The 15,570-nt window shown below is 44.4% G+C and overlaps 1 protein-coding gene across 1 annotated transcript in view; it reads right to left on the bottom strand.

The window, feature by feature from the left end:
- Positions 1-2,863: 2,863 nt before the first annotated feature.
- The window catches only part of hs6st1a (heparan sulfate 6-O-sulfotransferase 1a), a 60,505-nt gene continuing 47,798 nt past the window's right edge, over positions 2,864-15,570 (bottom strand). The window contains exons 2-4 of the mRNA XM_086274303.1: positions 10,904-11,126; positions 9,005-9,253; positions 2,864-7,000 (exon numbers count right to left, since the gene is read on the bottom strand). Coding sequence (XP_086130429.1) covers positions 6,689-7,000; positions 9,005-9,253; positions 10,904-11,126 — 784 coding nt within the window. The 3' untranslated portion in view covers positions 2,864-6,688. The remainder of the gene's footprint in view (positions 7,001-9,004; positions 9,254-10,903; positions 11,127-15,570) is intronic.

The following is a 15,570-nucleotide window of genomic DNA, read 5'->3' as shown; positions in this document are numbered from 1 at the left end:
GGGGACCACCACCCCGGTCTGCCAGTCCACAGGTACTGCCCCTGATCTCCACGCAACATTGCAGAGACGTGTCAACCAAGACAGCCCTACAACGTCCAGAGCCTTCAGGAACTCGGGGCGGACCTCATCGACACCAGGGGCTCTGCCACCAAGGAGTTGTTTAACTGCCTCAGTGACCTCGCCCCCGGAAATCGGTGGGTCACACCCCTCATCCCCAGACTCTGCATCCTCCCCGGAAGACGTGTCAGTGGGATTAAGGAGGTCCTCGAAGTATTCCTTCCACCGCCCGACAATTTTCTCAGTCGACGTCAACAGCGCTCCGCCAGCACTATACACAGTGCAGGTAGAGCACCGCTTTCCCCTCCTGAGACGCCTGACGGTTTGCCAGAATCTCTTCGAGGCAGTCCGAAAGTCTTTTTCCATGGCCTCTCCGAACTCCTCCCACATCCGAGTTTTTGCTTCAGCCACTGCCCGAGCCGCATTCCGCTTGGCCTGTCGATACCTGTCGGCTGCCTCCGGAGTCCCACAGGCTAACCAAGCCCGATAGGCCTCCTTCTTCAGCCTGGTGGCTCCCTTCACCTCTGGTGTCCACCATTTGGTTCGGGGATTACCACCACGGCAGGCACCAACCACCTTGCGGCCGCAGCTCAATGCAGCAGCTTCGGCAATGGAGACGCTGAACATGGTCCATTCGGACTCAATGTCCCCAGTCTCCCTCGGAATGCTGTTGATTAATTCAAAGTTCATAAGAATGCATTAATTTGTTGGGAAGCCTTAATTACACCCTGATAAATGTATATGTTTGAGTAAAATATTTGCTTAGTCCATTAAAAATGTTCAAAAAACAACATCCAGGTGCTTTCTTTTGAGAATGCACACGCTTAATGAGCGCATCACTTTTTCCCTGCACTGTAGCATTTTTTTGTGTTCTCTGAAGGATCCATGTGTCACTTAATGCGAATATGTTATCCCTTTTAAACAGCCTTTTAGATCTCATGGGCTGGCCCAGCCCCTGCGGGTTTGTGTCCTGTTACATTTCCCCAACATCAACATTTATCAGGCTTTTATGTTGAGGTTAATAAGTTTGCAGCAGATCAGCTCTTTATGAGCTCCTGTCCCACAGCTCCAAAGCTCCACACACACACACACACACACACACACGTGCGTGCAAACAAACATAATGAACACACATTTTTCAAGCCTAATAGGATTGTGAGATCCTTCAGATTGGACTCCCACTAGTGTAAGTCAGCAGAGCACTGCCTGGGAGGTTAGATTCTTCTGTTCAATCCTGCAGTATCACGAGAGGTGATTTGGTGTTGACCTGGGAGATTAGCCAGACGTGGAGTGGAAGGTCAGATAACAGCCCCAGATGGTCCATCTAATCATATTTATTTTATTGCTAAAGGGAAAAATGCGTACTCCCACTCTGGACTGCTGTCTCTCCCTCACCGCCCTCCGCATTCACAATCTGACAAAACAGGGTACTGAAACTCTGCAAATTGTTTGTGTAGAGAGATTTATCCACATTGTATATCTGGCGATGAGGGTCTAAGCCATGCCACTGCTGGAAATGACTCAAGCCCGGACACAAAGACCAAACTCCATCGTGACCAGCTGCCGGCGCCAACAGGGCAGTCCTCCAGAACTACAATAGCCTGGCTCGATGCACGTAAGGGAGGAACTCGGTATGAACTTATCTGCAGAATTCCACGCTGAAAATAAGCAGTAATAACGCCAGAGTTTCTTTGTTTGCACGGCGCACGTATGGGACCAGCACTGAGGAGCTGTAGCCAGTTTGACCTGCTAATAATGGACTGCAGCCAGAGTCCGTACAATCAACTTGGAGCTGGATTCCCACTGCAAAAGCGAGCGAGCGCTTTCTCTCCCAAACACTCACATGCACACGTTCAGCCGCACAAAAGCTGTCCACCCCTCTGCAACGGTCGAGCCATTATTGTTTGTCCAGTCCAGCTGCACTTGGAATGACAGCGACCTAGAGCTAGGGGGAGGATTAAAGACTGCGTTCAGTCTAATACACCATTTGCCAGCTGCCAGAGAGGCTTCGCAGCTCTTCCTTTTCCATCCCACTCTTCTGTTCGTATGTCAGGCAGAAAAAAAACAAAAAAAACCCAGCATCTCTTTCCTCATGTCCTACATAAAGACTCTCTCTGATTCCTCATCTGCTCGACACTCTTGCTCTTGTCCGTGCCAGCTTTGATCTCCCTCCAGCCAACTGGCCCTGCTCGTCACTGTCCTGGCAAATTATTTTCTACGCCTGCCTCGATAGGTCAGAGTTGAAGCTCACTGGTGTGTTGATGAGGCAGGGTGGAGGCCTCTCTCCTCTGGAAGCTCAGCCAAGGACACGGAATTATATTTATACAGGCTGTCCTCTTCCTCGCAAACACCCACCTGCCACAGCAGAGGAAGAAGCATATTTGTGTGCATATAAGTGCATCAGGCAGGCTCAGAGTGTCTGCACATTGAATTAGGCTGTAGATCACTGGCGACAGGACTGAGGACCGTCATTAGGTGGGGGAACGGGCATCTTTATGGGGTCACAGTTTTGCAGTTAGTGTAGGCAAAAGGTAAAAAAAAAGAAAAAAAGAAAGAAATCCTTTAGTTACAAATTGGCCTGTGAATGGGAGTGTGGAAACCTGCAGGTCTCAGCTCCCACTCAAGCTGTCAAAAAATCACTGAGTGTAATTGAACATGTGGCTCGTTTTCAAGTTCAGTACCTTGGATGTAATTTCCAGCTAGAAAAAAAAGAAAAAAAACGGGAGATATTTTTCATGCTTGATAATAAAGTGACAGAATGGGAAACATCAGAAATGACACGCAGTGACAACCACAACACAGCCCGGTCTGTAAAAATGAAATATTTTAATTGGTGGCTTGATGATTCATTTTTGCAATCATAAGAAACAATCCCAGAAATATGCATACAGAAGGAGCCAGAGACAGACTGCACACCAACTCAAAAACAAAAACAAACAACACACATCTCTCTTTAAAAAAATAAAAAGCATGATGCTAGCGACACCCGGGTTGCTTCATTGTCACAAAGAAAAATGCTGTTAAGACATCAGATATACACAGAGATCAGACACAAAAATCTGAGCATAGCTTCAGAGCATCGGTAACTGGAATCATTTCGGTGAAAGGTTTGAGATTTCCTCTCACACTCTGTTCAGGTACGGGGAGTGTTTTTGAGGACTACTACACTTGAAACTGGGACGCTGAAAATGAAATGCTCTTGAGATACAGAATTGGTGTCTTATTTGTTCCGAAACCACTAATGCGGAGCCAGATATTATTGGTTTCGAGCCAAAACATGGACTAATGTGAGTGTGACTCTGAAAAAGAAGTTGTGGGCAAAACGCCCGGAGCTTAGGGGGGGAAAAAAATAAATAAAAATCTCCGGTTTGAAGAATACAATGACTGAGACGGAAAAATATGAAAAAGGGAGCTCTCTCGTTCTATAACCATTTTTCCTCTCCCTAATGCATTACTTTAAAAGAAGCATATTGACTCTGGATGTGTCCCAGTACATTTTCATCATCCCCCCTCGCCCTTGTTCTTTTCTCCTTCATAAATCATCCCTGATTTAAACAGAGCTGATCAAATAAAGAGATCTGCAGGAGGACAGGAGGATCCGGCCTGTTAAATTTCAGCTAAATTGTTCCCTTTGTTTACAAAAAAAATAAAAATAAAATAACGTTAACAACCAGATGAATCATCTTATGTATTTGGATACCAGGAAAGCAGGTTGTTTGCCTGCATCCTTTGCCTGAGGACACAAACAGCGGACTACATTCAGTTTAGATTCTTCCCGTCCCACTTTTACATTCTCTTCGTTTTCCCGCTTTATTGCTGACAGTGTTTGCTTGCAGGCAGGGTCGATGAGGGATTTTTTCCAACTCCAATCCACTTTTAAACCCAAATTCTTTCAAAATGCTTCCTTCCATGCATGTGAAACAAATACATTTATTGTTTCCAGCCTGTAACTCAAGCCTAAAGCGAAATCCCACTGTAGCACAAAGTCTTGATTAAGTGATAATGAACAGATGTAGCTTTGCACCATATTTTTCAGTGAGCTGGGCGCTATTAATTTGATGACCTTAAAGTATTGATTATATTCCTGAGACGTGTTCAGCTAACCAGATAAGTTCCCAGCAGTTATAGAAAGGAAACAATCATTGGCAGAATACAGAAAATTGCAGATATCTCTCAGCTGCTATGGACTTAATGTCGATTAGCTACAGATGACTGGAAACTGCTGCCATTAGAGCCCCATCTGTGACCACGTCAGAGGTCCTACGCAACCTTGGGCTTTGAACCCAAAATCTAATTTTCTTTTTACCTGTGATCTGGATAGAAGTTGTGTCTCCAGTTCTCTTTGTGGTGACTCAAGCAGCTACTTACTGTAGAAAACAATAAAATGATGACCCTGGGCTAAAGACGCATTTAAATCCGATCTTTCCACAGGCTTCCTGCTCGACCTGTGCCAGTAGCTGGCACGCTGCGTGGAAATAGTTTTTCAGTCTTCCCCATGCAAATATTTAACTTTTCAGTTAAAAAGCTGACCCCTGTGGGAACGTGGAAAAGCCTTTGAAGATACGGCCAGCTGCTGGATAGCACGTTTGGATTCCCTCCTGCAGTTTGCATACATAACGCTACATGACCAAATCACTGAATAACATAGAGGGGAACTAAGGTCACAAAAGGAGAAAAATCCCACTAAGCTTACTTATGACTGATTGACAAAAATGCACATTAGGATTTTAAGTGGTCGTACTGATAGTCTTTATACGTAGCCTCATCATGGGTAACAGACAAAAAAAAACAAGGGTTAAGGGCAGGTCGCGGGGGAGGAGGAGAGGGGAGGGGAGTATTATTGGCTTGCATCACTGTGAGGGTCGCACTGCTCTGACATGCTGCCCTCCACAAAAACAAAAAAGGCATTATAATTGGTCATGAAGCCACTCACTCGCAAAACTCATCGCACATCCTCTGTCAGTCAGTCAGGCACACTATTTACAAAGGCATACACATACGCCAATCAAAGGCATACTGTACATACTATTTACACAAACACACGCACTCTTGCAGAATTGCACTCATCCACACAGACTCACGAGTAGTCAGAGAAATTACTGTAGTGTAATGCAGACATAGTATCAGCAATAATTATGGTGACTATGATTCCCAGTACATAGAGGCACTGCTACCTCGCCCTGTCCGTTCTTCAGGGTAAAAAGACAGCTCCCACTAACGAACCGCGGGTCACCGGCGCTGTGGGCGCCCTTTCAGCAGGTAGGGCGGAAGCTTCTTTGAGACTGCTACTTTTACAACGCAGTCAGAAGGTAAAAGAAAGAAATGGGAATAAACGGTGAAACTGAAAATGCCACCCACTGCAATAAGAGCTCACATTGCCATGGTGACCAGAAGTTCCATGGCTCCCATCTCAAGCATTTGTCTGAGTTAAGGCTTCCAAAGCGCTTGCCGCTCACACAGTTCCTGGCAACAACCTGCAGCACACTTGCTCCTCTCCCCTCCCTTTGATTTCCTCGCACCTATGTGAGATTCTGCGCTGTAATTGGCTGTCATTCTCTGCAGGATGGAGACCAAAAAAAAAGAGAAATAATGAACTTATCAAGCGACAAGGGCTGTGGAAACCTTGACTAGAAAAACAAAAAACAAAAATTCCCACCCCTAAGAAGCAAGGCTTCAGTAATGGCTATGGTCCATAGTACATCAATCTAATCCATTTGCTTTGACTTATAAAACAAATAAAAACAAAGACATAAAGGAATTACTTTTCTTTAGGCAGCAATGTTGGTCTCAGTGTTATTACAATTGTGCTTTTTTAAAAAAAAAGCATCAACACAGAAGGAAAAATACAAATAAATTCATCCTAAAATGAGAATGTCACTATTTCATGGCCAAAGCATGTTCATGGGTGAGATGACAGATTTTTTTTTATTTCATTTTTTTATTTGTAAAGCGGAAAGCTTTTATTACACAACTTTTCTTTCCATCTTTCTGGGGCAGTCTCTGACGCACCTTTTTCTTTGTTCGGCCCAGCAATCAGCACATTTTCATTGCTCTCCCAGTTCCTTTGAAATTGGAGAATCCAGGAAGTAGACTGGTCCTTTATTTTCTCCTTTCTCCCTCTTTCTTTCTTTCTTTCTTTTTTTGCAAGGATTAGCAGGAATTCACAGACTTAAATTCATTTTCTCATGCTCCATATCAGGCCATAGAGACGGAGAGGAATACAGAAGGAGGAGCGGAGGCGGGAGTGCTGGTTGGGTTACTCAGCTGTCAGCGACTTTTAAAAATATCTCTCCTCTGCTCAGTCAGTAATGATGATGGGAGAGACAAAGAAATGCACAGGGGAGGAAAGGTCAAGCAGGCGCTAATAACAACTGGGCAAATCTCAATAATGTGAGCTGATGCAATCGACCAAGCTCAGGTTTCCATAGCAACCCACTCGGATTCTGATTCCCGCAGCCCAACTCTGGTAAAGTCAGTTTTCTTTTTTTTTGTATTTTTTTTTCCAGTCAGTCGGGTCTTTGAAGCAGGCGCCACTTTCTGTGAGTGTAAGTGTGTGTGAGTGTAAGTGTGTGTGTATGTGTTTGCATTTCACATTACATATGCATGTCTGTTCTTTGTTCTCATTCTTCTGCTACCAGCGGTTGATGATCTGGTTCATGTAGTCCTCAGTGGGGAGCCTGCTTCCCGCCTCCTCCGTTCTACCTCCCTCCTCGCCCTCCTCCCGCTCTCCGTCCCCGTCCTCCAGTGTCGACACCAAGCTCTGCTGGCTGCGGGAGGGCCACAGGCTGATGCCCAGGCCCTGGTGGCTCTGTTGCATGTGGTTCTTGATGCGCTGCTGCCGCCTCTCCTGCTGTCTGGTATACTGGTAGCGCTGCTGGAACAGGTCCCTGGCGTAGTCGTACAGCTCCATGTCCAGCTCGTTGAGCTCCTCTATACGCTGGACCTATTAAGAAGAGAGCAGGAGAAATTTAGCTGGGTGGATGAGATGGAGAAAGGGGGGGGGGGGGGAGAGAACAGGGAAGGCTTTTATTAGCTTTTCTAAAAGTTTCAATAGCGCCAGGTTTCTTCTTAGATTGCACTGATTTCTAATCGGTATTGTTTCCATAAGATTTTTAAAGTTGACCTCTCACTCTAGTTTGAGGAACCAGAAAGGGTCAGTCATGGCGGACCTTTTTGGAGCACAGTGACCTGACTGCGTCACGCTCTACCTCGTGCTCTGCGTCAAGGACGGCCTGGCCGCTTGCTGACAATGCAAAAAACACAAAGTGTTCCCTTATCTGGAGTGTTGATGTAGGCGGGAGTAAAAAGAAAACTCTCTGTGGAGAGATGAAGGTCAGAACACAGTGATCATACTCATCTCCCTTTTTTGGTCAACTAAACTCACAGGGGAAGTGAGATGGATCACAAGTAAGGCCGATATGCTTGGAAATGCATGGAGCTGAATGTATTATCACTTTAGCCATGGTATTGGATTGCTCTGGGATTGATGTGGAAGCCTTAATTTCTTCATCAACTTGTGTCCACTCCTAACCCAAACACTGACTCTGGGGACACAGGGATATTTCTTTGATTAATGACCCATCAATACTGCTCAATATTACAAACTCAGGCCCAGAAAGTTCCCAAAACACTCAAGGCACAAGCCCAGAAACTAAATATAGTCTCAGTTTCCTCCATGCGATGCTGGGAAAGTTTCAAAGTTGGAATTGCGAAAATATCCCATTGTGACATTTGATCACATGCTTTATAGCGCGTCTGCAGAGAGAGGGAACTGAAAGAGAATGCATCGCCAGCGTGGAGACAACAGAAACACGTTGTTTGGTTGTGCCATGCAGCTGGCTTTGTAATCTGCTGTGTGCAGATTGAACATGGAGGTGGGGGGTGTGTGTGTTTAATTAAGAGAATCCCTTTGAAATCTGTGATGGAGTGCTGGATATCATTTGCGAGCCATGTGTGGGATAACAGGGGGAAGCGACGTGATGCGTCGATGTTAGAAAATCTGAGGCGTTTGATCAGCGGCGTGGGGGGGGGACACCAGCAAAAGAAAGCCAGGGAGAAGGCGCACGGCTATCTGAGAACAGGCGTCGAATTATTTAGAAACCAGTTTCAAACAAAAATGACTCACTGAGATCTTGAAGGGATGAGGGTAAGAGTGGGCTTTCAGCAGCTTTAGAGGACAGTCTAAAGTAAACAGTCTCCGCCAAACCTGCTGATATAATTATTTGAATTCCTTTAAAAAAAAAAAAACTAATTCAGCTTCGCAAAGATTTAAACCAATTTTATAACCTACTTTTTAAACAAAATGCGACACAAAACGCCACATCTGTCGGAAGCATATTTTATATTCTCTGCTCCAACTGGTTTTGATGTATAAATCACCAGTCTGCTGTATACTGGAGGATTTCTCTTTTCTTTCTTTCTTTTTTTTAAGATGAGAACTGAGCTTAAAAACTCCCACACAAGTGTGAAGAACATGTTTAAAGCTGCTGTTTTCTCAACAGCAACAGTCATTCCAACTCATTTCACAGCAATATCAGACTGCAGACTTTTCTCTCCGTCTCTTTTTGAAATTTCCCCCCCTTTCTTCATTTTTCGTTTGAGCTTATTGTACTTCTTCCTTTTTCTTCCAGTTTCTATTAAAATAAAGTATCTGCCAAGTAATACAAATTTGAACGCAATGAGAAATAAATCATCTTAAAATAGAAACAGCGTGATTATAGTATAAGCTGCTTTAAAATAATTGCCAGAAAATTCTTATTTTTGAACAAATAAGAAAGAAAGGAATGTAATTTTTATTTAACTTTTGTTTGTTAATTTTTGCTACATCTACTACTTTTGTTACTTTTGTGCAATTTATTTAGGTTTTTCAGGGGAAAAGAGAACTCTTATATCAAAGATGATACATCTGGCATTATAGAGTTACCGGTAAATACAATGTTGCACTTACCGTAGTGTTGTCCAGGTCCACCCCTGCAGCCCGCGTGCTGTTGTACTGCATGAAAGGCCTGATGAAGCGCAACCTGAAGGTTCGTTCAAAGAGGAACTGTGTTTTCCTCTGGTACTCCGTCAAGCCAAAGAAGGCCATGTCTCGCAAGTTCTTCTTGGCAGACTCCAGGAGAAGCTGGGCCCTCTTCTTCTCTGGAACTGTGGACATGTTGTAGCAGCCTACGAGACTCAGGTCCGCCAACATACGAACCTAAAGACGGGAGAAAAGGACGTGAAGGCGGCTGTGCGAGCCCATGGAGTGTCTGTCACTCACTGCATGTGCAACAGAATTTATGTAGGTGGTACAAATATTACTTGGATTTTCACTATTCATCGTCCAGCCTTGATCCTGAAATCTTTGATTTTGCCGGCACATCATATGTTATCTTTAAAATGTTGGTATCAGTAACAAATTTCCCTCTGAAATTCCAGTAGCAGGAGCAGATTAGAGCCAAGAAAATTTTGCTCCAAAGTGAGAGATCACTTCATTACCAAGGGTATACGGGGGGGCTGTTAAAGTACAGTAAACAAACAGACTGGACATAAATTTGGATTCACTGCATGCACCATAGCCCGCTGGTCTATCAGGATTCCTCAAGTATGCATGTGTGTGTGTGTTTGTGCGCGCGTGTCGCATTTATAAGTCATAGGACCCTGAGTAATAACACCCCGAGGCTCAGATGAGATAAGCTGGCCAACACGTTGAGGTGGGAGACTGAGATAGCATGAGAAAACGAGGTGCGAATTTGAGGTGTTTATGACCAGAAGGCAAACTCCTGACGGTGTACTAGTAAATGTGTGTGTGTGTGTGTGTGTGTGTGTGTGTGTGTGTGTGTGTAAGAGAGAGGGAGAAAGATCTAGTGTATTTTCACTCATGCAGATTTCATCTTACAAGTGTACCAGGCACTTTTTATATGTAAGAAATGAAATAAAGTAGTAGGAGAACTTGTTTAACTTTAATTCAAGCCAAAGTGCATCTTTGCTGGTGTTTTCAACATCTGTACAGTAATTCTCACGGTGATAAAGCAACCTGATAGGAGAGAAGTCAGGCCTGGTGATGTGATGCAAGTTTGATGGACCATTTTTGACCATTTGTGTGAAAACTGTTAAAAAAATCTGTATCTATAATAATATGAATGTCCAATTTCTTTTCAAATATCAGTATTGGCCTTAAAAATCCTATATCGGTCAAGGCCTATTACAGTGCACAGGTTTAACTTATTTTATTGCTTATTTTTAAAAAGTGACAGCACACAGTTAAAAGTATTTGCACAGCATCTAATTTGCATCCATTATCCCTGGACAGGTGGATAAAAACAACCACACTTCAACTGAAACGGCACACAAGACTGCACAAAAGTCCATCAGTATTAAATTATGAACCAAATCAATGGATACAAAGGAATAACTCCTGGTGACACTTTTGTGCTGACTTTAGACAACGTTTGAGGCTGGTTTTATACATTACAAAGCTTTGTGATTCCATTATGTTTATGGTATGGATTTTTGCTTCCTCGCTACTTTTAATAAGAAAGCAAACTGAGCTTTTTTAAACTGTGGTACCCGATCACCAGTCGCTACCACTGCCAGGACAGGCCACACATCTTAGAGGAGACAAAGCAAGACTACAGACAGTTTTAAACATCAGGAATAAATGATAGTAAAATAACAATCTAGCTCTATGAGAATTTGCCAGTACACCTTCTTGTGTGTTATGAGGTAAAATAAAAGGGAAAAACATGGTGTACAGAAACTTTTCCAGTGATTTGAGACATTTGGTGTCTGATGTTCTTAAAGTTATTGAGATTAAAATAAACATTGATGCTTATGATCTCCCCCCCCCCCCCCCCCCCCTCTGTACCTGTCTGTTATTGGCCAGGTTGTAGGGACAGTCCATGAACTGTTGCAGGGTGCACCCCGACCAGTCGGACCCCTCGTAGCAGGAGGGCAGCTCCTCGGGCGTTGGGGTTCGTCCATCGCACATGTGCAGGGAGGTTTTCCACGTGGCGCCCCGCTGCACGTGCCTCCACTCGCTGAGGTAGCGAGACACGGGGTCCCTCAGCAGAGTGATGTAGTAGAACTTTCTATTTGGGGACAAGGATGGAGCAAAAGGGAGGAGAGAAAAAAAAGCAGAGGTTACCTCAGTTGTACAGAACATTTGGTGTATGCACAGTTAAAGTTTTAAGTGAATTTTATTCGCCTCTTTACACGCATCAAGTATGCCAACAAGAACGCTAAATCAACACGCAGTTCTTTAGCCGACCATATGGTGGCACTGTGTGCAATGGTTTCCCGAAGCAGTTCATTGTGCATGCTCCTAACTCAGGGCTTCACACTGAGCTTGTCATATTTAGTACCACATTATTTGCATTTACTAGAAGCAGCTCCGTGTTGCACAAAAGAAATCTGGGTGGAAGACTGGAAGCCAAACTGCAAATGAGCACGGGAGGAGGAGGAAGTGAGCGAGAGAGTTGATTTGTAAGGCAGAGGGATCGGGTCAGTGTTGGGGCCATGCTGTGCAGGAAAGGAAACTGCTGGCACAAGCACATCTCATGTGTGCAGCACACATCTCCACGCTGCAAACATCCTTCTGTCTCGGGCTCCGACGCACGCGCGCGTCAAACATCCTTTCCCCTTCCTTCGCGCTTGCACCAAGTCTCTCTGAGAGATGACTCATCCCACATCTTGGATTTGGATGGAACCATTTCTGTGGTGTTTGTCTGTGCGTGTTTGTGTGTGATGTAATGGTGCATAGCACAGTTCAACATCTCTCTAGAGGGGACACTCCCACCAGAGTGGAGACCTTTCTAGGCCTTCACACTCCAGCTAATTACTGCAGTCTAATCAATCAACACATCCTCATTAACCAAAACGCACACATATAACCCACGTGTGTATGCTTATGTGTGACTATGTGCCTGCAGCGTGGCTCAGAGTGGCGGTATGGATTTGTCTGGGCAGCAGACGCACGTCAACTGTCAAAAACACACACACGCAGAGGCACACACGCTGCCCTTTTCCCCTGGGCCTGCATCACATCAGAGGAATGTTTGCAGAGGGAATTTTGTGTGCTGACAGAACTCTACGAAATCGCCTGGTTCACACACAAGCCGCCTCTCATATACACACAGAGTCTCTGCTTTCATCGCTAAATCTTGGGCTTCACACTACAAAGCTCGCCTGGCGAGAGAAGCGGGACTGCTGGGTGGACACAAAGCCCCAAGTGTCACACAAACAGTAGCAGTGTCTGGCTATTAAAAAGTGGCAACATCCCTTAAAATCCAGCAGCACTAGCAGCTGCAGCAGGAGGAGGGAGATCCTGGACAACAAAACAAATAAACCCAAAATCTAGCCACAGCTGAGAGATAGAGCATCATTATAAAGACAAAAAAAACTAAATCCAGCAGTTATGAGGCGATCCCGGACAGCTAAAGAAAAAAAAAATCATCTGGGAGACCCTGCACGACAAAACAGCCACACCCCGATTGTAGCTGCAGCACAGAGACATCTCTGCAAATGAAACAAATCAAGTAGCGGCAAGGGGGGGGATCATGAACAATGAAACGACTAAACCCTCAATCCAGTGGCAGCTGGGAGATCCCAGGCAACGAACCAAACAGACCTTCAATCTCGGAGACAGCGGGGAGGTGGAAATCACAGCCACAGAAACAAGAATCTAAACTCTAAATCCCATCACTCTAAACCTAAAATCTCCCCCACCCCACCCCATCGCACCCATCTAATCAAAAACAGAGGAGAGGCACAGTCAAACTGGAGCCTGCAGGACACCTGAGTACATTATAGAGATTCCTGCGATGACATTATCAAGATTCCTAACACTCCCCAGAGTGAACTGTGTGTGTGTGTGTGTGTCTCAGTAAGAATATGCCTATTAAATCAGTGATGACATTTTCCCCCTCTTGGCTTCCATTCCACTGAAAAAACACGGTACTGTTTGGCCCTCGATACAGGAGACGGGAAGGGAGAACGAGGGAAAGGGTGAAAAACAGAGCGGGAGGGAAAAAGAAAAAAGGGGAAGCTAGAGCGAGGGAGAGAGTTAGGAGGGGGCGGAAGAGAATTTCAATTAGTTTTCTAATACTGTGAAAGCAGTGAGGGCCCCAAGCCCAAGTGATTTATCAAAGTTATGGCTCCCGCTATAATGAAGGCTCAGGCATATTACCAGGCAAAATAAATAAATAACACACACACACACACACACACACACACACACACACACGCAAAGCCAAATAAATGATCTTAAACGGCATGCCGGCCTGTCGTGTCTGCTGGGTCAGGCAGACTGCGAAACCAGTGCCGCGGAGACTTTCTCGCCTTAAAGCCTAATGATGTCTGGCCGTGTACTCAGATCCCAAGGTAATGATGGTTCAACCCACACACACACACCTAGCCTCACGTATTTTTGCTCACTCACCAGCAAGGCCACTCCCTTTTCCATGTTTTTTCCCTTGGCTCTGAGGGAGCGGAACATTACAACAGGTATTCTGGTTTTTTCTCCCCCACCACAGGTGACATGGCTCGTAGCTGAAGCTTATGTGCACTTGTCAAATCAGCTTCAAAGGTAATATGAACTGCTCAATCTCTCACCGGCGAGATTAAAGATCGTCATACTCCGGCTGAGCACGGCTGTGGATTCGTAGTCATGACACTGCAGCTTGAAAGGTCCCCTCCTGCAGACTACATTTAAATGCATTGCATTGTTTTCCTTCCATAAGATTCGCCGGTTTGCCTTTGCGTTATCTGCAAAAGCAGTCAAAATTACATTTATGAAACACGTCGACTAATCGGCGAACACTTATGGATTTATCCCGTCAGACTGGTGGTGTGTGGAGCACTGATAAAAAAAAAGACAAAAAAAGACGACTGCTTGATGGGGAGAGGTGTGAGGAAGCCACTGCGGGGCTTTGTCTAGTACCTCTTTTACTTCATCCCTTTTTACTTTGTCCTGATCAGTAAAACTGAATTCAAAATTGAGGCTATAAGCTCATTATGAAGCTCACTAGCTGACTGACTGACAAAAACAAAGATAGGACGAAGAACAAAGCAAGCCCATCATGCAATGATTCCAGTAGTTTTCCATTTCGAGAAATTTCCCCCTCCTTTCCTCCTTGTCTCTTGTGTGCATCTGTATTTTTCCACATTTTTATATTTTATTCACATTTCCAACTTTGCCAAAACTACGACGATGTCAGGAAACACTGAATGCTTGTGATTCCTTGCAGGTTTTGGTGGACAACTTGGAGGACAACTGAATAAACACAAAACGTGCTAGACTCATCCCTCTATAACAACGCAGTCCAGACTCTCTACAGTGCAAGTAAGTGTGACAACAAGTGAGGTTGCTGAGTGTTATCAAGAGGAAACACACAGAACTTGGGCTGGCTACGGTCCCTCAGAGCCCGGAAAAAAAACATAACCCTGTTTCCTGAGGACCTCAAATCATCACTTCTACAACTTCTACCTCCTTTTTTTTTTAAGCCTCTATTTCCTTCTGTTTAAATCTTCCCTTCCCTCTGGGTCGTCTACTTTAGCCCATCCAATCTAGGAAATTATTTTTTTCCTTTTGGAGTAACACCCTGAAAGTGCGACACCCAAATCTTTCTCTACCACTTTACTGTTAGTTAGTAAAACATTAGAAAGCAAGACTGCCATTAATTAGGGTGAGGAGGTCTGCAGGTTGTCCTCCAATTAAAATCTCTTTTTTAAGAAATACCAGAGGTTCGCTTCAGTACACAAGAGATGCAAACAGTTTTTTAATGCCTTAAGAACATGAAAGGGTTAAGACAACTTGTTTAAATATAAATCTGAGGGTGTTTACATGCGTAAATCATGCTCATCCGGCCCTATAAACACAGTGACGCCAACAGCACCCTATGATGTCGCAGCCATGATTTATTAATAGTCTGGAACCAGATCCACTCAAGAATGAACTTTTTCCACCTCTAAAAATGGAATTGGAAGCAAAACCACCGCAAGGAGAGTCCAAACTGACCATTACGCTTTAATGCCAACGCCACAGGCTGGTGAATTTCTCTTCAAAAATCAGACGAAAAGGTCGGAAATAGCAGGCGAAAAACGTGCACGAATATCCTCAGATTGCTGGTCAATTATGCAAAGATTTGAAATTCCAGCAGCACATCTTGTTTCTTAAACATGATGAAGAAACGCTGAGGATAACTTGTGTAAAAATGAACCTCATTTTAGATAAAACAAGCAAATTAAAATGTACTTTATTTCACTTAATGTGTTCAAAGTAGGAAGGATTGATTGAAACTGGGATACTATGATCAGACATTGGCCAGAGGTGATCAAATCCCATCACTTCTTTCTGTCAAAATCCACCATGTGGACCAGTGAGAAGTTTACGGTCTTCTGCATGGTGGCAATAACGAAGACTAAAACAAAATGCATCAGGAACGCAGAGCACGTTTAAATATAAACCATATAATATAAATGCATAAGTATTGGTTTGCACATTCGGCTAACAAGCGAAAGCTCTCAAGTTTGATC

This window comes from Aulonocara sp. 'chitande type north' Nkhata Bay, linkage group LG19 (genome assembly GCF_057382095.1).
Source record: "Aulonocara sp. 'chitande type north' Nkhata Bay isolate Kocher_YH1m ecotype deep benthic linkage group LG19, A_spYH_male_GT1.1, whole genome shotgun sequence".
NCBI lineage: Eukaryota > Metazoa > Chordata > Actinopteri > Cichliformes > Cichlidae > Aulonocara > Aulonocara sp. 'chitande type north' Nkhata Bay.
The sequence above is the reverse complement of the archived record's forward strand: the minus strand, read 5'-3'. Positions and strand labels throughout refer to the sequence as shown.